General features: G+C 46.2%; 2 protein-coding genes across 5 annotated transcripts in view; one reads left to right on the forward strand and one right to left on the reverse strand.

The window, feature by feature from the left end:
* The window catches only part of atg7 (ATG7 autophagy related 7 homolog (S. cerevisiae)), a 113,518-nt gene extending 109,740 nt beyond the window's left edge, over positions 1–3,778 (forward strand). For both annotated transcript variants that reach the window (XM_042324897.1, XM_042324898.1), the window contains exon 19: positions 2,755–3,778. In XM_042324897.1, coding sequence (XP_042180831.1) covers positions 2,755–2,787 — 33 coding nt within the window. In that variant the 3' untranslated portion in view covers positions 2,788–3,778. The remainder of the gene's footprint in view (positions 1–2,754) is intronic.
* A 10,954-nt stretch (positions 3,779–14,732) lies between these two features.
* vgll4b (vestigial-like family member 4b) overlaps positions 14,733–22,238 on the reverse strand; it is a 109,327-nt gene continuing 101,821 nt past the window's right edge. For all 3 annotated transcript variants that reach the window (XM_042324901.1, XM_042324903.1, XM_042324900.1), the window contains 3 exons: positions 18,487–18,727; positions 18,235–18,364; positions 14,733–15,689 (listed from right to left, as the gene is read on the reverse strand). In XM_042324901.1, the coding sequence (XP_042180835.1) occupies positions 15,442–15,689; positions 18,235–18,364; positions 18,487–18,727 (619 nt within the window). In that variant the 3' untranslated portion in view covers positions 14,733–15,441. The remainder of the gene's footprint in view (positions 15,690–18,234; positions 18,365–18,486; positions 18,728–22,238) is intronic.

The raw sequence follows: 22,238 nt of genomic DNA on the forward strand, positions 1-22,238 counted from the left end.
ACCACAGTGGTGCTGTAGTGTAGTTACTAGACCCGACTACCACAGTGGTGCTGTAGTGTAGTTACTAGACCCGACTACCACAGTGGTGCTGTAGTGTAGTTACTAGACCCGACTACCACAGTGGTGCTGTAGTGTAGTTACTAGACCCGACAACCACAGTGGTGCTGTAGTGTAGTTACTAGACCCGACTACCACAGTGGTGCTGTAGTGTAGTTACTAGACCCGACTACCACAGTGTAGGTAGTGTAGTTACTAGACCCGACTACCACAGTGGTGCTGTAGTGTAGTTACTAGACCCGACTACCACAGTGGTGCTGTAGTGTAGTTACTAGACCCGACTACCACAGTGGTGCTGTAGTGTAGTTACTAGACCTGACTACCACAGTGGTGCTGTAGTGTAGTTACTAGACCCGACTACCACAGTGGTGCTGTAGTGTAGTTACTAGACCCGACTACCACAGTGGTGCTGTAGTGTAGTTACTAGACCCGACTACCACAGTGGTACTGTAGTGTAGTTACTAGACCCGACTACCACAGTGGTACTGTACTGTAGTTACTAGACCCGACTACCACAGTGGTACTGTAGTTACTAGACCCGACTAGACCCGACTACCACAGTGGTACTGTAGTTACTAGACCCGACTACCACAGTGGTACTGTAGTTACTAGACCCGACTACCACAGTGGTACTGTAGTTACTAGACCCGACTACCACAGTGGTACTGTAGTTACTAGACCCGACTACCACAGTGGTACTGTAGTTACTAGACCCGACTACCACAGTGGTACTGTAGTGTAGTTACTAGACCCGACTACCGCAGTGGTACTGTAGTGTAGTTACTAGACCCGACTACCGCAGTGGTACTGTAGTGTAGTTACTAGACCCGACTACCACAGTGGTACTGTAGTGTAGTTACTAGACCCGACTACCACAGTGGTACTGTAGTGTAGTTACTAGACCCGACTACCACAGTGGTACTGTAGTGTAGTTACTAGACCCGACTACCACAGTGGTACTGTAGTGTAGTTACTAGACCCGACTACCACAGTGGTACTGTAGTGTAGTTACTAGACCCGACTACCACAGTGGTACTGTAGTGTAGTTACTAGACCCGACTACCACAGTGGTACTGTAGTGTAGTTACTAGACCCGACTACCACAGTGGTACTGTAGTGTAGTTACTAGACCCGACTACCACAGTGGTGCTGTAGTGTAGTTACTAGACCCGACTACCACAGTGGTGCTGTAGTGTAGTTACTAGACCCGACAACCACAGTGGTGCTGTAGTGTAGTTACTAGACCCGACTACCACAGTGGTGCTGTAGTGTAGTTACTAGACCCGACTACCACAGTGGTACTGTAGTGTAGTTACTAGACCCGACTACCACAGTGGTACTGTAGTGTAGTTACTAGACCCGACTACCACAGTGGTACTGTAGTGTAGTTACTAGACCCGACTACCACAGTGGTACTGTAGTGTAGTTACTAGACCCGACTACCACAGTGGTACTGTACTGTAGTTACTAGACCCGACTACCACAGTGGTACTGTACTGTAGTTACTAGACCCGACTACCACAGTGGTACTGTAGTTACTAGACCCGACTACCACAGTGGTACTGTAGTTACTAGACCCGACTACCACAGTGGTACTGTAGTTACTAGACTTGACTACCACAGTGGTACTGTAGTTACTAGACTTGACTACCACAGTCTCCTCCCCTTCCTGCTCTTTGTGACCAGGTTTTAACACAGACTCACAGGCAGTGTGGTAGTCTGTCACTGATCCTACTCAAACACACACACTATATATATATATATATATATTTATATATATATTAATAATCATTTTAATTTGTTGTTTTAGTAGATGCTCTTATCCAGAGAAACGTACAGGAGCAGTGGACACCGGCAGCTCTGGGATTCAAACCGGTGCCCTTCCAGTTCCCGGCCCAACCTCTGAACCGCCAGGCTACCTGCCACAGATCAGTGTTTGTCATGCGTCCCATATGGCGCCCTTTTCCCCCCTACGAAGTGCGCTATATGGGGAATGGAAAGCAGAAATGATTAATCACATTTCAACTTTCAGGTTTCTGAAGCTGAACCTTTCTAGATATTTCATGTGTATCAACTTCGGTTAATAACAACAACAAAAATGTAATGGCTTATTTGCTAGGTGAGGTTTATTTGATGGAATAGAAGTGTCAATGATTAAGTTGTTACCAGTGTACTGAGATATGCAGGACACTTGACTTCCTGGCAACTTTGAGAAAAAAAAGCACACTATATATATCGGAGTTGTGCCTGGTCATCTCTAGTTACCACAGTCATAAAGCCTACCTATTTCTACAATTTCTCGTCTTTAACTGTTATGTTAAACCTAACCCCACCGCTAACCTTTGTGGCTGTGGTAACTAGTGTAAACAGCTGTGCCTGTTGTTCCACGCGTTGCTGCCCCTTCATTGGATATAATGGTCCCACACGATCTTGCCTCCTCCCAACTGCCATTTTTGAAGAATTGTATTTTCCTTGTGAGAGAGGCCACTACAGTATCAAGCCAATACAATGGGTCATATTCAGGGCTTGGTGATGGCTTTCTGTACAGTCTCTTTGAAATGGAAGCAAACCCATTCCTTTTCTTCCTCGCTCTCTCTCTCTCTCTCTCTCTCTCTCTCTCTCTCTCTGTCTCCCCCTCCTCCTTACATGTCAGCAGTTTATCTGACTTTTTCTTATGTTTGTTTCTATTGTCTTTAGATTTGGGACATGAGTGATGATGAGAGCATCTGAGAGGGAGGACGGAACCCGAAACATCAGAGTTCTAGAATCGGAACACGGAACACATTTTACTGCGTTCCAACAAGCCGTCACTTCTCCTCTCTTCTGGTCAGAGTTCAGAACATATATAATGGGCCTTCTTCACGATTATTATTTTCTAAACCCCAGTTGGTGTTTACGTATACCCCTGTTACAGTTTTAATAACGGCTAACAACATTTGAAGTAAGAATATAGGGTCTTCCAGTATTTTCTGAAACTGTTTTGAAAGGATGAAAAAACATCATCTTTAAAATGCCACTGATACAGTTTAATATTATCATCTAAAAAAACATCTGAAATGTAAAGAATGTCTGTTGTGTTAAGGGAGAACCCCTCGCATTAGAACAGTATCGCTGTCATGACAACTAATATGGTGAGACATTCTGTTCTATTCCTTCTATGTTCTGAAGGGGAATGTACAGATATATTTTGAAGATAGACTGAAAAGCATTTAAACATTTTCAGCAATCTTGAATCATTTGTGTTATTTGTTTCCCAGATAAGTTGTCCTGATACGACCCGTACCCAGCTCACTGTCTGTCAACTGATTTCACTTGTAACATACGCTGACTCCTTTCCTGTTGGGAACGTATACATTTCCCAGATTGACCTTTTCCTGTAACATATATATATATGTAACACAGGTACGCTCTTTACTATTGCTCTTCCAGTTTCAGGGACTTTTCACACATTTATGTCCTTCCAGATGATTACACTGTGTAAATATGGCTTGATGTAGACATACATACCAGTACACCATACAATAAGGAACTGCTTTACAACCCCGAGGGTAGGTATCACGGTTTGTGAAACAAAGAATGATGCCACCATTCCGTACGTTTTTTTCATATTCTGTCATGTCGCATCTTGTACTTTTTTTTTGTAACATCTTTGTCAAGTACAGATAAAAGCCATATTTGACTCTTACATTGGATGTAAATCAAATTAAATGTTCCCTGTATGGATGGTGTCCTCTTCATTTCATCTACATTAACCACCTATATATATACACTGAGTACCAAACATTAAGAACACCTTCCTAAGTTGAATCTGCCCCTCTCCACTTTTGCCCTCAGAACAGCCTGAATTCTTCGGGACATGGACTGTACAAGGTGTCGAAAGCGTTTCCACAGGGATGCTGGCCCATGTTGACTCCAGTGCTTCCCACGGTTGTCCTTTGTGTGATGGACCATTCTTGATACACACAGGAAACTGTTGAGTGTGAAAAAACCCAGCAGCGTTACAGTTCTTGACTCACTCAAACCAGTGCGCCTGGCACCTACTACCATATCCTGTTCAAAGGCACTTAAATATTTTGTCTTGCCCATTCGCCCTCTAAATGTTACACAATCCATGTCTCAGTTGTCTCAAGGCTTAAAAATCCTTCTCTAACCCGTCTCATCCTCTTCATCTACACTGATTGAAGTGGATTTTACAAGTGACATCAGTAAGGGATCATAGTTTTCGACCGGGTCAGTCTGCCATGGAAAGAGCAGGTGTGTACATACACAAAGAAAAAAACTGGTTTTTAGAAATGTTGCAAATTTATTAAAAATAAAAATCACAAGTATTCAGACCCTTTACTCAGTACTTTGTTGAAGCACCTTTTGCTGTGATTACAGCCTCAAGTCTTGGGTATAAAACTACAAACTTGCCACGCCTGTATTTGGGGAGTTTCTCCTATTCTTCTCTGCAGATCCTCTCAAGCTCTGTCAGGTTGGATGGGGAGCGTCGCTGCACAGCTGTTTTCAGGTCTCTCCAGAGATGCTCTATCGTGTTCAAGTCCGGGCTCTGGCTGGGCCACTCAAGGACATTCAGAGACTTGTCCCGAAGCCACTCCTGCGTTGTCTTGGCTGTGTGCTTTGTGTCATAGTCATGTTGGAAGGTGAACCTTCGCCCCAGTCTGAGGTCCTGAGTGCTCTGGAGCAGGTTTTCATCAAGGATCTCTCCGTTCATCTTTGCCTCAATCCTGACTAGTCTCCCAGTCTCTGAAAAACATCCCCACAGCATGACGCTGCCACCACCATGCTTCACCGTAGGGATGGTGCCAGGTTTCCCCCAGACGTGACGCTTGGCATTCAGGCCAAAGAGTTCAACCTTGGTTTCATCAGACCAGAGAATGACTTGTACGTTTATTTATGTGTAACTCTGTGTTGTTGTTTTGTGTTGCACTGCTTTACTTTATTCTAATGGTAAGATAAAACTCTAAGCGAGTTGTCATGGAAGCCAATCCTCGGTTAAAGGCTTCGGTCTGGCCACTCTACCATGAAGGCCTGATTGGTGGAGTGCTGCAGAGATGGTTGTCCTTCTGGAAGGTTCTCCCATCGCCACAGAGGAACTTCTGTTGGTGACCATAACATGTGGAAAAAGAGAAAGGGGTCTGAATACTTTTCCAAATGCCTTCAGAAAGGTTTCACACCTTGACTTTGTCCACATTATGTTGCGTTACAGCCTGGATGTTTTCATCACTGATCCAACACATCCCATAATGTCAAAGTAGAATTATGTTTATTTTATTTTTTTAAATGTAAAACTAAAAAAAAGTCTTGAGTATATAAGTATTGAACCCTTTTATAGGTTCAGGAGTAAAAATGTGTTTAACAAGTTACAGATGGTAATTTATAGGGTTTAACATGAACTGGCTACCACACACAGATAACTGTGGCAAAAAATGTGAACTTTTTGTCCTGAATACAAAACAGTATGTTTGGGGCAAATCGAACACAACACCACTGAGTACCACTTCATATTATCAAGCATGGTGGAGGCTGCATCATGTTATGGGTTTACTTGTCATCAGCAAGGACTAGGGAGTTGTTTAGGATAAAAAAATAAACATAACAGAGCTAAATCCTAGAGGAAAACCTGGTTCAGTCTGCTTTCCAACAGACACAGGGAGATGAATTCACCTTTTAACAGGACAACAACCTAAAACACAAGGTCAAATCTACACTGGAGTTGCCAAGGCAACGTTGAATGTTCCAGAGTGGCCAAGTTACAGTTTTGACTTGAATCGGCTTGAAAATCTATGGCAAAACCTAAAATATGGCTTCTAGCATTTGATCGACAACCAACTTGACAGAGCTTGAAGAGCATTAAAAATAATGTTCAATTATGTTTACAATCCAGGTGTGGAAAGCCCTTACGCCGTGTTCACATTGGCAGTTTGAAGTGACTCAAATCCTATTTATTTGCATATCTGATTTGAATCTGTTCTTTTTCCGGCAGTCTGAACAGCCCCCCTTTAAGTGGTTTTTTAGGCTGTTATTCGGCATATCTTGTTGCTTGCTAGCTACTCTGTTGACAGTTTGACAGTAACATGTGGTAACTAACTAGCTCGGTACTTGTTTACAAACTCACTAACGACCACCGCAGCGCCACCAATCAGCCTGCAGCACCCGTCGTTACTATGACAACTAGCGTGTAAGCCTCGTCAGCAAATGACCGCTGTCTGAACACACAGATCAGATTCCAAAAAAGGACTAGAAAAATACAACTGATTTGAACATTTACAAGCCTTCCGTGTGAACAAGGCTTTCGAGATTTACCCAGAAAGACTCACAGCTTGTAATCGCTGCCAAAGGGGCTTCTAATTGACTCAGGGGTGTAAATACTCATATAAATGTGATATTTCACTGTCAAAAAAAAAAAAAAAAAAAAAAAAAATCTATATTTAATACATTTTGAATTCAGGCTGTAACACAAAATGTGGAAAAGTGAAGGGGTGTGAATAATTTCTGAAGGCTCTTATAGTACATGGCCACGGCCACCGGACTCCCTATTCTAAAGCAGGCGGACAGGCATCCCGTTACTGTTTGATTGAACGTTAGTTCACTGATTTGGCCCATTCTAAGTGACTTGAGTGTGTTATGATCGTTGGTCCCAGGCCCACCGGAGACAGTATCTCACAAACTAACAAATAACGGCACAGTTACAACAGTCGTGTGCAGAACGACATCATGGAACACACAACTCGTCGAAATCCCGGTTACTGATTGGCTATTGCAGCGGATGACCACACCAGGTTCCACTCCTATCAGGTAAGAACAGGAAGCTGCGGCTCCAGTGGGCAACGCCATCACCATCACTGGACAATTGAGTGGAAAAACATCGCCTGGACCGACGATTCCCACTTCCTGTGCGTCATGCTGATGGTCGAGTAATTCAGTAAAAGTGAAAGTCACCCAGTAAAATACTGAAGTTCAATAGTATTTAGTTTGAAATATTCTTATGTAAAAAAATTAAAAGTATAAATCACTTCAAATTCCTTATAATTAAAACAAACCAGACATTTTATTGTACGGATAGCCAAGGGCACACTCCAACACAGACCTCATTTACAAACAAAGTGTGTGTTTAGTGAGTCCACCAGATCACAGGCAGTAGAGTGATGCCCAGGGATATTCTCTTGACAAGTGCATCGATTTTTTTTTTTAAATGTTCTGACCTGCTAAGCATTCAAAATGTAACGAGTACTTTTGGGTGTCAGAGGAAAATGTATGGAGTAAAAAGTACATTATTATCTTTAGGAATGTAGTGAAGTAAAACAGTTGTCAAAAATATAAATAGTTAAGTAAAGTACAGATACCCCCAAAACCTACTTAAGTAGTATTATAAAGTATTTATACTTAAGTACTTTACAACTGTTTATATATATATATATATATATATAGATCAACATACTAATAGCCGTTCTAATGTAGTAGTAACAAGTGACCTGACTGATCCACCACGTTCTAGTATCTATTAAACACATAAAAGATACCATTAATAACTAGTGTAGTACTGGGACAGACTCGGTAATAACTAGTGTAGTACTGGGACAGACTCGGTAATAACTAGTGTAGTACTGGGACAGACTCGGTAATAACTAGTGTAGTACTGGGACAGACTCGGTAATAACTAGTGTAGTACTGGGACAGACTCAGACTTGGTAATAACCAATAACAAAGTGACCAGAAAGAGTATTTATAACCAAACAGCATAAGTGATCAGACCGAGACACAACTTGAGGTTTAAGAGCAGTTTATTGTTCATCAATACTACTTAAGTACAAAAAAAGGTGGCCTGCCAAAACCTTTTTAGTTGGAGGAACAAGGCCACAAAATTAAGGTTGAACAGATTTACTAACAGCATGGACAATGTTGGTGCAGCTTCCAAGTGAAGGAACGTGAATATTTAGTGTCTCATTGGTTGCACCCGAAATGGTACCTAATTCCCTATGTATCTGCTGTTGACTAGTACAATATACAGGGAAACAGTGCCATTTTGGATGCATATCATTGATGTGGAAGCACACAGCCAGTCTTCCTGGGATCTTCCATTAAATAACATAGCTAATACAGTAGCATCTTTATCCCAAACTGGTTGGATGACCATCTGGCTATACACCTGTTATTACTGGATCACAAAAAGAAGTCAAACAAGATGGATGACAACGATATATTTTTTGTTCAATTGTCTCAAGAGGCACATGGTTGAAATAAAGAGGATTGGTTACAAATGACACAATTCCTTATATATGTTGGGACATAACCGTTATGTCTGTCTGCTGAGTAGCCTTTATGCAACATTATAACTGCCAAAATACACAAGTGGCTATCATCAAAATACACAAGTGGCTATCATCAATGCAGTGTTTTCATATAATTTCTGTGTTCCTGCACTTTAACCTTTTAAAAATAAAAAAAATAAACATCTAAAAAAAAAAAATTTTTTTTTTTTTTTTTACACCAAAAACCAAAAAGTTATAAAATGCATGATTGGACAAAAAAAAGAAAGAAAGAAGGGAAATTAAATAGCTACATGTCATTAACAAATTCATTGATCCTCCAAAAATACCTATGATTTTTTATCTTCTCTGTACATTTCGTTACGCACAGCGTAATGATGGTCTTATAGTTACCTATATAAAAAAAGACTTTGTCATGAAGTGATTTACCGCCCGAAGCAGAACAAGTGAGAGACTCCCAAATTACGTTAACTTCCCCAAAAAACGCCCAGATTCTGTTTGGAGGATTCACCTCCTGATCCTGTGAATCCTTCCAACCGGGATTTTTATTTTTTGAAAACCTGGGAATTTTAGGAAAAGGTATTAGAAATTAGCAACCCTACTACTACCTAGTGACGGTAATGAAATGTGTTTTAGGATAAATGACTTCAGGACACTAGTGTCCCCTTCCCTCTGTGTTCATGCATTAAAAATGACAGTTCATTTCACCACAATGGCCTAAATAAAATGTTTTCTCGTAACATTTACAGAAAGTACAGACCGATTCATCTGTTATGAACTACTATAGATTAGAAGAGTTTCTTTACATCTAAACTCATTAAACATTAAAAGTCAATAATAATAACAACAACAACAACAGCTGACTGGCAGCTGGATCCCGGCTCTCAGAGAATATGTTTTCAGCTCCATCCCAAATGGTTCCCTATTCCCTACATAGTGCACTACTTTTGGACAGACACGTTTGAGAAAAGCACCAAAAGAGAATATTGTCAAACGTCTTCCTCTTGCTCGTCTTCCTCTGAGGAGATGAAGGTCAAACGTAGGGCACTGCCTAGGACATAGGGTAGCATTTAGGAAGTATAGCTTTAGTCAAATGTAAATATGCTAAATGTCCAAAGGATACGAGTTGGGATGATGGAATGTAAGGACATGTATGAAGGGTTTTAAAGCGTTAAGATGGACAGTGCCTCATAAACCCTCAGAGATTTATCATGTTCTAGCACCCCCAGAAATTCTAGTTGGTTGGAGGATCCCTGGATTTTCCAGAATCTTCCAACCGGAAATTCCGGGAAATCTGGGAATTTTGGAAACATTTTCTGGAATTTCACAACCCTAATCACCACCTTTCCGTTAATAAGTTAGTAGCTATACTGAGAAGAATGAAACACCTGTACTAGGTTTCCTACAGGAAGGAATGTCTGCTGCCTTGGTACAGGAAGTAAAGGAGTTATTAAAACAAGTCAGTTTCACAACCCGCCGCAGCCTATCTACAGCTACCTACCGCTAACTACAGCTACCTACCGCTAACTACAGCTACCTACCGCTAACTACAGCTACCTACAGCTACCTACCGCTAACTACAGCTACCTACAGCTACCTACCGCTAACTACAGCTACCTACCGCTAACTACCGCTAACTACCGCTAACTACAGCTACCTACCGCTAACTACAGCTACCTACAGCTACCTACCGCTACCTACAGCTACCTACCGCTAACTACAGCTACCTACCGCTAACTACAGCTACCTACCGCTAACTACAGCTACCTACCGCTAACTACAGCTACCTACCGCTAACTACAGCTACCTACCGCTAACTACAGCTACCTACCGCTAACTACAGCTACCTACCGCTAGAGAAGAAACAACATCGAAAATACTAAATAAAAGAAACCTTCTCAACAGAATCATGATCAGCGTGTGGTTGAGTTTGGGTCCATCTCTCTGGCTGGTTGTTTCATTCCTTTCTCTTATTCAGTCATGAACACAAAAAACCCCCCGCTGTACCAGGGATTATTAATAACGTTATAGCGACGTCACGTTAACGTTGTAGAAACGTCACGTTAACGTTATAGCGACGTCACGTTAACATTGTAGAAACGTCACGTTAACGTTGTAGAAACGTCACGTTAACGTTATAGCGATGTTACGTTAACGTTGTAGAGACGTCATGTTAACGTTATAGAGACGTCATGTTAACGTTATAGAGACGTCATGTTAACGTTGCAGATTATACTCCCAACTGATCAGATAGAGCAGTATAGAAGGCTGTCCCCTCTGTGTCGCTAGCTGGCTGCTCCCAGAGAGAAGATACCTAAATAATAACATGGAGTACAACTGTACCAGCAGTAAGTGAAACATATGACTATTACTGAACACAAATACATCTAGAAGAAAGTCTAGTATTAAGATTGAAATGTCTAATTAACATGAATAGATACCAGCTATTTAAAAACAAACATGTCTTATTCTGTACGGTTATTTGTTCTAACCGTCAACCCATAGAGCCCAAATCTACCTACCAACCACACTGCAGAGAGAGAGGAGCTCTATTCTAAACCATAGAGCCCAAATCTACCTACCAACCACACTGCAGAGAGAGAGGAGCTCTATTCTAAACCATAGAGCCCAAATCTACCTACCAACCACACTGCAGAGAGAGAGGAGCTCTATTCTAAACCATAGAGCCCAAATCTACCTACCAACCACACTGCAGAGAGAGGAGCTCTATTCTAAACCATAGAGCCCAAATCTACCTACCAACCACACTGCAGAGAGAGAGGAGCTCTATTCTAAACCAGAGCCCAAATCTACCTACCAACCACACTGCAGAGAGAGAGGAGCTCTGTTCTAAACCAGAGCCCAAATCTACCTACCAACCACACTGCAGAGAGAGGAGCTCTATTCTAAACCAGAGCCCAAATCTACCTACCAACCACACTGCAGAGAGAGGAGCTCTATTCTAAACCATAGAGCCCAAATCTACCTACCAACCACACTGCAGAGAGAGAGAGAGACAGCTCTCTCATTGGTTGCATCCGAAATGGTACCTAATTCAACAAATGCCTCATGAGGAATAGAAAATAACAAAGAACAGACCGGTTGTTAGAATAGAGAAAGATGCTCCGCCATCTCTCATCTCCGCACCCAGAAAGAAAAGGTTGTTTTGACCACATGATGCAACGTCACAGAACCGAATCTCTAAACTTATACAAGTATTGTTATAGCGTATGTTATCAGCATGTAGACTGTAGCGTCACCATCGTGAGGTTGATATGCAACCCCAGGTCCCTCAACATTAGTGCTAATCAGTCGGCCCTGTCTTTTCAAGTACACATATAACTGACATACAAGACAACTGAACAAAAGGGGGGAGAGAGAGGAGGTGAGAGGAGAGGAGGGTAGAGGAGAGAAGAGGAGGGTAGAGGAGAGAAGAGGAGAGAAGAGGAGATGGGAGGAGAGGAGAGGAGAGAAGAGGAGGGTAGAGGAGAGAAGAGGAGGGTAGAGGAGAGAAGAGGGTAGAGGAGAGAAGAGGGTAGAGGAGAGAAGAGAGAAGAGGGTAGAGGAGAGAAGAGGAGGGTAGAGAGAGAAGAGGAGATGGGAGGGAGAGGAGAGAAGAGGAGGGTAGAGGAGAGAAGAGAAGAGGAGATGGGAGGAGAGGAGGAGGGTAGAGGAGAGAAGAGGTAGAGGAGAGAAGAGGAGGGTAGAGGAGAGAAGAGGAGATGGGAGGAGAGGAGAGAAGTGGAGGGTAGAGAAGAGAAGAGGAGATGGGAGGAGAGGAGAAAAGACGAGGGTAAAGGAGAGGAGGGTAGAGGAGAGAAGAGGAGATGGGAGGAGAGGAGAGAAGGGTAGAGGAGAGAAGAGGAGGGTAGAGGAGAGAAGAGGAGGGTAGAGGAGAGAAGAGGGTAGAGGAGAGAAGATGAGGGTAGAGGAGAGAAGAGGAGATGGGAGGAGGGGGAGAGGTGGGAGGAGAGGAGAGGAGGAGGGTAGAGGAGAGAAGAGATGGGAGGAGGGTAGAGGTGGGAGGAGAGGAGAGGAGGAGGGTAGAGGAGAGAAGAGATGGAGGAGGGTAGAGGTGGGAGGAGAGGAGAGGAGGAGGGTAGAGGAGAGAACAGGAGATGGGAGGAGGGTAGAGGTGGGAGGAGAGGAGAGAACAGGAGATGGGAGGAGGGTAGAGGTGGGAGGAGAGAAGAGAACAGGAGATGGGAGGAGGGTAGAGGTGGGAGGAGAGAACAGGAGATGGGAGGAGGGTAGAGGTGGGAGGAGAGGAGAGAACAGGAGATGGGTGGAGGGTAGAGGTTGGAGGAGAGGAGAGAACAGGAGATGGGAGGAGGGTAGAGGTGGGAGGAGAGGAGAGAACAGGAGATGGGAGGAGGGTAGAGGTGGGAGGAGAGGAGAGAACAGGAGATGGGAGGAGGGTAGAGGTGGGAGGAGAGGAGAGGAGGAGGGTAGAGGAGAGAACAGGAGATGGGAGGAGGGTAGAGGTGGGAGGAGAGGAGAGAACAGGAGATGGGAGGAGGGTAGAGGTGGGAGGAGAGGAGAGGAGAGAAGAGATGGGAGGAGGGTAGAGGTGGGAGGAGAGGAGAGGAGGAGGGTAGAGGAGAGAACAGGAGATGGGAGGAGAGGAGAGAAGGAGGGTAGAGAAGAGAAGAGATGGGAGGAGAGGAGAAAAGACGAGGGTAAAGGAGAGGAGGGTAGAGGAGAGAAGAGGAGATGGGAGGAGAGGAGAGAAGAGGAGGGTAGAGGAGAGAAGAGGAGAGGAGAGAAGAGGATGGTAGAGGAGAGAAAGGTTAGAGGAGAGAAGAGGAGATGGGAGGAGAGAGAGAGGGTAGAGGAGAGAAGATGAGGGTAGAGGAGAGAACAGGAGATGGGAGGAGGGGAGAGGTGGGAGGAGAGGAGAGGAGGGGGTAGAGGAGAGAAGAGATGGGAGGAGGGTAGAGGTGGGAGGAGAGGAGAGGAGGAGGGTAGAGGAGAGAACAGGAGATGGGAGGAGGGAGAGGTGGGAGGAGGGTAGAGGGGAGAAGAGGAGAGGAGGAGGGTAGAGGAGAGGAGGAGGGTAGAGGAGAGGAGGTGGGGGGAGAGGAGAGAAGAGGAGATGGGAGGAGGGTAGAGGAGAGAAGAGGAGGTGGGAGGACAGGGGAGGAGGGTAGAGGACAGGGGAGGAGGGTAGAGGAGAGAAGAGGAGGTGGGAGGAGGGTAGAGGAGAGGAGGAGGGTAGAGGAGAGAAGAGGAGATGGGAGGAGGGTAGAGGTGGGAGGACAGGGAGGGTAGAGGTGGGAGGACAGGGAGGAGGAGATGGGAGAGGACAGGGGAGGAGGGTAGGAGGACAGGGGAGAGGGAGAGGGGACAGGGAGGAGGGTAGAGGAGAGAAGAGGAGGGGGAGGAGGGTAGAGGAGAGGAGGAGGGTAGAGGTGGGAGGACAGGAGAGGGGAGGAGGGGGAGGACAGGGAGGAGGGTAGAGAGAGAAGGGGAGGAGGAGGGTAGAGGAGAGGAGGAGGGTAGAGGAGAGAAAGAGGAGATGGGAGGAGGGTAGAGGAGAGGAGGAGGGTAGAGGAGAGAACAGGAGATGGGAGGAGGGTAGAGGAGAGGAGGAGGGTAGAGGAGAGAACAGGAGATGGGAGGAGGGTAGAGGTGAGAGAACAGGAGATGGGAGGAGGGTAGAGGAGAGAACAGGAGATGGGAGGAGGGTAGAGGAGAGGACAGGAGATGGGAGGAGGGTAGAGGAGAGGAGGAGATGGGAGGAGAGAAGAGGAGATGGGAGGAGGGTAGAGGAGAGAACAGGAGATGGGAGGAGGTAGAGAGGAGAGGAGGTGGGAGGAGGGAGATGGGAGGAGGGTGGGAGGAGGGGAGGAGAGAACAGGAGATGGGAGGAGGGAGAGGAGAGAACAGGAGATGGGAGAGATGGAAAGGAAATAAAATAGGAGATGGGAGCATGTAGACTGTAGCGTCTCCATCAGGAGATGATATGGACCCCAGGTCCCTCAGATGGGAGTGCTAATCAGGGCCCTGGGAGGAGGTACACATATAACTGACAACAAGAGATGGGAGGGGGAGAGAGGAGAACAGGAGATGGGAAGAGGGTAGAGGAGAGAACAGGAGATGGGAGGAGGGTAGAGGAGAGAACAGGAGATGGGAGGAGGGAGGAGGAGAGAACAGGAGATGGGAGGAGGGTAGAGGAGAGAACAGGAGATGGGAGGAGGGTAGAGGAGAGAACAGGAGATGGGAGGAGGGTAGAGGAGAGGAGGAGGGAGAGGGGGAGGAGGGTAGAGGAGAGGAGGAGTAGAGGGAGGAGGAGGGTAGAGGAGAGAACAGGAGATGGGAGGAGGGTAGAGGAGAGAACAGGAGATGGGAGGAGGGTAGAGGAGAGAACAGGAGATGGGAGGAGGGAGAGGAGAGAACAGGAGATGGGAGGAGGGTAGAGGAGAGAACAGGAGATGGGAGGACAGGGGAGGAGGGGAGATGCTTTGCAGTGGGGTGCTAGAGAGATGGAAAGAGAAATAAAATAATGGCTTTTTCTTTTCTTTGTTAAATGGGTTGACAGATTCTCATCCGAGTTCTCTTTGGTAACGAAGGCATGTGGTTGGTTGAGCTGCTTCTCCATATAGAATCCATTGGATAGAAACAAACGCTTTTGTTGTCAACGTTTTTGGCCATCCAATAACACAAACCTACTTCAACAAACTAATACAATCCCACTAAATGCCAAAAGGGAAACACCCCTCTATCCTCTATGTACACGGCTACATAGCTAGCTATTAACACAGCTCTCTGTGGGGACAAAATCATTCAGGGTAGTCATACCAGGGCCCAAGGCCAAACCCTCTTACCAGCTAGAGAGCTACTGGAGGATGCAGGGTTTTACTCCAGCCCTGTTATAAAGCAGGGTCGTATGCATTTGTGCACATTATAGCTAATTAACAACAGAAAAGGAATACGACCCTGATCTAAAATCGGTTACTCCTCCGTATCTTGCTCCAGGTGTGTTAGATGGCGTTAGTGTAGGGCTGGAGCAAAACAAACAATACCCTCCCAGTAGCGGGTCAACCAGCCCTGTGGTTACAGTGAACAGGGTGGGGTATAGCTGGCTCTGATTGGCCTAAACTAGCTCCTCCATTCAGGACACAACCGAAGGGGAGTGGTTGTGGTTGACCATGTGACTGTTGGGGGAGGAGTCAGGGGAGGAGGAGGAGCTTCCTTTGGCTTTGATCTGCAGCCAGGTCTCTCCTAAGGCCTTGGTGAAATGGTCGTCCACAGAGCCGGTGATGGACACAGAGTTAGTGACGGGTTCCGGCTGCTTGTAGTTCCTCCCCAGGCTGCGACGGAAATGCTCCTCGATCACCGGGTCAACACACGCCGTATTGGCTGGAGAGAGGGGGGAGAGAAGAGGAGAGGACATTTCACTTGTGTGTGAGGAGAGAGGAGGAAGAAGCAAACGACACAGACACTAGTTCATTAAATCTACTACAGCTACAGGACTATACATGTATTGACCCGGCAGACAGAACATGGTAAACCAGCCTACTGTCAGAGAGACCTGTTTCATAACGGCTGGCCGTGGAACAGTCCAATCTGGTGTTTTTTTAACCCTGAACAAACTGATAGAACCCTAAGACTTAAATAGAGGTCTCATCTTTGGATCTGTGTCATTATGGCATCTGATAGCCAAGGTAGCTTCATTGAGACTATATCCATTTTAAAAGTAGTCAATTTCCTTCTTCCTGTGTGTTTGAAAAAAAGCATAAAAGCTTTACATTGTTGATTTTACTGCCACCTGCTGTGCTGGAATCCTGAACTAACTCTTGTGGCCACTAGATGGCGGTGATAGAGCTTAAAGCCGTTGCCATAATAGGCAACCCACTTTGAAGAAGACTCTCTGCTCTCTGATCATTGGCCGATCGCTCCCAACACATTTGAATCCCCACCCAGTTGACTACTTTAAATGGTGGAAGCCCTCGATGGTAATGTCCATGCTAAAACCGGTTATATCTATGATGAGTCCTTTCATTCAAATCAGATTGTATTTGTCACATGCGCCGAAAACAACAGGTGTTGACCTTACCGTGAAACGCTTCCTCACAAGCCCTTAACCAACAATGCAGTTCAAGAATTAGAAAGAAGAAAATATTTTCTAACTAAAAAATGTATTTAAAAGTAACAAAATTACATAACAATAACAGGGCTATATACAGGGGGTACCGGTAATTTGTAGGTAGGGGTAAAGTGACTATACATAGACAGTGATTAGCAGCAGTGAACAAAATCAATGTAAATAGTCAGAGTGGCCATTCTTGGGAACAATGGTGGTCATCTTGAAGCATGTGGGGACAGCAGACTGGGATAGGGAGAGCGATTGAATATGTCCGCAAACACACCAGCCAGCTAGTCTGAACATGCTCTGAGGACGTCTGGGCCTGCAGCCAAGCGAGGGTTAACATGTTTAAATGTCTTACTCACGTGTTGGCCACGGAGAAGGAGGGGAGGGGGCCACAACGGTGGCACTGTATAATCCTCAAAGCAGGCAAAGATGGTGTTTAGTTTGTCTGGAAGCGAGACGTCAGGGTCCGTAACGTGGCTGATTTTCTTTTTGTAGTCCGTTATTTCCTGTAGATCCTGCCTTGCATTGAATTGCAACTCCACTTTGTCCCTATACTGACATTTCGCTTGTTTGATTGCCTTGCGGAGGGAATAACTACACTATTTATATATTCGGCCATGTTCCCAGACCTCTTCCCACGGTGAAATGCGGCGGTTCGCACTTTCAGTTTTGCGGGAATGCCGCCATCCATCCACAGTTTTTGGTTAGGGTAGGTTTTAATAGTCACAGTGGGTACATCATCTCCAATGCATTTCCGTATAAACTCACTCACTGAGTCAGCGTATAGATCGATGTTATTCTCCGAGGCTGACCGGTCTGCGTGATCAAAACAATCTTAAAGAGTGGATTCTTATTGGTCAGACCAGTGTCGAATGGTTCTAGTCACGGATACAACCGGTTTGAGTTTCTGCCTATAAAGACAGTAGGAGCAAGATGGAGTCGTGGTCGGATTTGCCCAAAGGGAGGGCGAGGGAGGGCCTTATATGCATCGTGGAAGTTAGAGTAGCAGTGGTAGAGTATAATGCCCGCGCGAGTGCTGCAATCAATATGCTGATAGAATTTAGGTCGCCTTGTTCTCAAATTAGCTTTGTTAAAATCCCCAGCTACAATAAATGCAGCCTCAGGATATGTAGTTTCCAGTTTACATAGAGTCCAATGAAGTTCTTTCAGGGCCGTCATGGTGTCTGCTTGATGGGGTATATAAACAGCTGTGATGATAACCAACAAGAATTCTCTCGGGAGATAATATGGCCGACATTTGATTGTAAGGAATTCTAGGTCGGGTGAGCAGAAGGACTTGCGTTCCTGCACGTTATTATAATTACACTATGAGTTAATCATGAAGCATACACCCCCGCCCTTCCTCTTCCGAGAGAGGTGTTCATCTCTGTCGGCGCGATGCATGGAGAAGCCCGGTGGCTGAACCGATTCCGACAACATATCCCGAAAGAACCATGTTTCGTCTACCTTGTTGTCCAGAGACATTAGCGAGTAGTATACTCGGAAGCGGTGGGCGGTGTGCATGTCTACGGAGCCTGACCAAGAGGCCGCTCAGTCTGCCTCTTCTGCATCGACGTTGTTTTGGGTCGGCTTCTGGGATTAGATCCACTGTCCAGGGTGGAGGTCTGAACAGAGGATCCGCTTTGGGAAAGACACTGCAGAGTTTCCTAAGGACTCGAAGCGAGGCGACCTGTCGGCAAGATCTTGTGGTTCTGTACTGGTAGTAGTATGTTATAATATTATAGTAGTATGCTACTTACAGCATACATGTACATATAATGTGTATAATATATATCATGGTATAGTACTTACAGTTGCTGGCTGGTCTCCTGCTGTAGTTGTTGGAACAGCCGTTGTTAGGCAGGTTGTTGGAACAGCCGTTGTTAGGCAGGTTACAGTTACGGTTGTTGGCCGGAGCGCACGTTATCACTGACGGACGATTCTAAACACACACACACACACACACACACACACACACACACTTAGGCCTTTTGCATGTGGTTTGAAGACAACGTTTTACCTGCATGCTCTGAGCTTTGAAAGACTGTCTCTCTCTCTCTCTACCTGCTGGCGTTCCACAGGACTGACGGTGGGCGAGATGGCGAGGGTGCGGGCGGCGTCCATGTTGTTTTTAGTCAGGGCGAGAGGCTGGTCCATGGCCAGGCAGGGCATGTGGCGGTGTGGGGTGTACAGGTGGTGGTTGCCAAGGAGACCCATGGAGGGGGCGGCGGCTCTCTCTATGGGGCTACGGCTGCGGTCCCTTGGGTCCTTGGAACTACGATAGTTTCCGTTGGAAGGCTTGCCTCTGTAGAGAGTAGGAGAAGATTACTTTTATTGCCCAATGGAAACTTGTCTTCTGTTTTATTCCAACCCCTCTAAGACAGACAGAGAACGAAGGTAATTCAATAAGGCAACGAAAAACATTTCTACACTTCTTATTGAACAAGCTCAGGTAGTCCCCCTCCCTTCTTATTGAACAAGCTCAGGTAGTCCCCCTCCCTTCTTATTGAATGAGCTCAGGTAGTCCCCCTCCCTTCTTATTGAATGAGCTCAGGTAGTCCCCCCCTCCCTTCTTATTGAATGAGCTCAGGTAGTCCCCCTCCCTTCTTATTGAATGAGCTCAGGTAGTCCCCCCTCCCTTCTTATTGAATGAGCTCAGGTAGTCCCCCTCCCTTCTTATTGAATGAGCTCAGGTAGTCCCCCTCCCTTCTTATTGAATGAGCTCAGGTAGTCCCCCTCCCTTCTTATTGAATGAGCTCAGGTAGTCCCCCCTCCCTTCTTATTGAATGAGCTCAGGTAGTCCCCCTCCCTTCTTATTGAATGAGCTCAGGTAGTCCCCCTCCCTTCTTATTGAATGAGCTCAGGTAGTCCCCCCCCCCTCCCTTCTTATTGAATGAGCTCAGGTAGTCCCCCCCTCCCTTCTTATTGAATGAGCTCAGGTAGTCCCCCCTCCCTTCTTATTGAATGAGCTCAGGTAGTCCCCCCTCCCTTCTTATTGAATGAGCTCCCCCCTCCCTTCTTATTGAATGAGCTCAGGTAGTCCCCCCTCCCTTCTTATTGAATGAGCTCAGGTAGTCCCCCTCCCTTCTTATTGAATGAGCTCAGGTAGTCCCCCCCTCCCTTCTTATTGAATGAGCTCAGGTAGTCCCCCTCTCCCTTCTTATTGAATGAGCTCAGGTAGTCCCCCCTTCCCTTCTTATTGAATGAGCTCAGGTAGTCCCCCTCTCCCTTCTTACCTTCTTATTGAATGAGCTCAGGTAGTCCCCCCCTCCCTTCTTATTGAATGAGCTCAGGTAGTCCCCCCCCCTCCCTTCTTATTGAATGAGCTCAGGTAGTCCCCCCTCCCTTCTTATTGAATGAGCTCAGGTAGTCCCCCCTCCCTTCTTATTGAATGAGCTCAGGTAGTCCCCCTCCCTTCTTATTGAATGAGCTCAGGTAGTCCCCCTCTCCCTTCTTATTGAATGAGCTCAGGTAGTCCCCCCCTCCCTTCTTATTGAATGAGCTCAGGTAGTCCCCCCTCCCTTCTTATTGAATGAGCTCAGGTAGTCCCCCTCTCCTTCTTATTGAATGAGCTCAGGTAGTCCCCCTCCCTTCTTATTGAATGAGCTCAGGTAGTCCCCCCCCTCTCCCTTCTTATTGAATGAGCTCAGGTAGTCCCCCTCTCCTTCTTATTGAATGAGCTCAGGTAGTCCCCCCTCCTTCTTATTGAATGAGCTCAGGTAGTCCCCCTCCCCCCCCTCCCTTCTTATTGAATGAGCTCAGGTAGTCCCCTCTCCCTTCTTATTGAATGAGCTCAGGTAGTCCCCCCTCCCTTCTTATTGAATGAGCTCAGGTAGTCCCCCCCCTCCCTTCTTATTGAATGAGCTCAGGTAGTCCCCCTCCCTTCTTATTGAATGAGCTCAGGTAGTCCCCCCCTCCCTTCTTATTGAATGAGCTCAGGTAGTCCCCCCCTCCCTTCTTATTGAATGAGCTCAGGTAGTCCCCCCCCCTCCCTTCTTATTGAATGAGCTCAGGTAGTCCCCCCCCCCTCCCTTCTTATTGAATGAGCTCAGGTAGTCCCCCCTCCCTTCTTATTGAATGAGCTCAGGTAGTCCCCCCCCTCCCTTCTTATTGAATGAGCTCAGGTAGTCCCCCCCTTCTTATTGAATGAGCTCAGGTAGTCCCCCTCCCTTCTTATTGAATGAGCTCAGGTAGTCCCCCCCTCCCTTCTTATTGAATGAGCTCAGGTAGTCCCCCCTCCCTTCTTATTGAATGAGCTCAGGTAGTCCCCCCCTCCCTTCTTATTGAATGAGCTCAGGTAGTCCCCCCCTCCCTTCTTATTGAATGAGCTCAGGTAGTCCCCCCCTCCCTTCTTATTGAATGAGCTCAGGTAGTCCCCCCCTCCCTTCTTATTGAATGAGCTCAGGTAGTCCCCCCTCCCTTCTTATTGAATGAGCTCAGGTAGTCCCCCCTCCCTTCTTATTGAACGAGCTCAGGTAGTCAGGTAGTCCCCACCTCCCTTCTTATTGAATGAGCTCAGGTAGTCCCCCTCCCTTCTTATTGAATGAGCTCAGGTAGTCCCCCAACCCTTATTGAATGAGCTCAGGTAGTCCCTCCCTTCTTATTGAATGAGCTCAGGTAGTCCCCCTCCCTTCTTATTGAATGAGCTCAGGTAGTCCCCCTCCCTTCTTATTGAATGAGACACCAGGTAGTCCCCCTCCCTTCTTATTGAACGATGGACACCAGGTAGTCCCAGCAACCTTCTTATTGAACGAGCACCAGGTAGTCACCCCCTGGACCCTTCTTATTGAATGAGCACCAGGTAGTCCCCCTATGGACACCTTCTTATTGAATGAGCTCAGGTAGTCCCCCTCCCTTCTTATTGAATGAGCTCAGGTAGTCCCCCTCCCTTCTTATTGAATGAGCTCAGGTAGTCACCCCCTCCCTTCATTGAACAGCTAGACACCAGGTAGTCCCCCTCCCTTCTTATTGAATGAGCTGGACACCAGGTAGTCTCCCTTCTTATTGAATGAGCTCAGGACACCAGCTAGTCACAGCAACACAGCTATGGACACCAGGTAGTCACAGCAACACAGCTATGGACACCAGGTAGTCACAGCAACACAGCTATGGACACCAGGTAGTCACAGCAACACAGCTATGGACACCAGGTAGTCACAGCAACACAGCTATGGACACCAGGTAGTCACAGCAACACAGCTATGGACACCAGGTAGTCACAGCAACACAGCTATGGACACCAGGTAGTCACAGCAACACAGCTATGGACACCAGGTAGTCACAGCAACACAGCTATGGACACCAGGTAGTCACAGCAACACAGCTATGGGCACCAGCTAGTCACAGCAACACAGCTATGGACACCAGGTAGTCACTTAAATATTTCGACTTCCCCATTCACCCTCTGAATGGCACACATACACAATCCATGTCTAAATTGTCTGAAGGCTTAAAAATCATTTAACCTGTCTCCTTCATCTACACTGATTGAAGTGGATTTAACAAGTGGCATCAATAAGGAATCATAGCTTTCACCTGGATTCATTTGGTAAGTCTCATGGAAAAAGCAGGTGTTGCTAATGTTTTGTACACAGTGTACGTACACTGAACAAATAGGATGGTTTGGGATGAGTTGGACCGCAGAGTGAAGGAAAAGCAGCCAACAAGTGCTCAGCATATGTGGGAACTCCTTCAAGACTGTTGGCAAAACATTCCTCATGAAGCTGGTTGAGAGAATTCCAAGAGTCTGCAAAGCTGTCATCAAGGCAAAGGGTGGCTACTTTAAAGAATCTCAAAATCTATTTACTTTGTTGGTT

Source organism: Oncorhynchus tshawytscha, linkage group LG07 (assembly GCF_018296145.1).
Source record: "Oncorhynchus tshawytscha isolate Ot180627B linkage group LG07, Otsh_v2.0, whole genome shotgun sequence".
In the NCBI taxonomy this organism is placed as follows: Eukaryota; Metazoa; Chordata; class Actinopteri; order Salmoniformes; family Salmonidae; genus Oncorhynchus; species Oncorhynchus tshawytscha.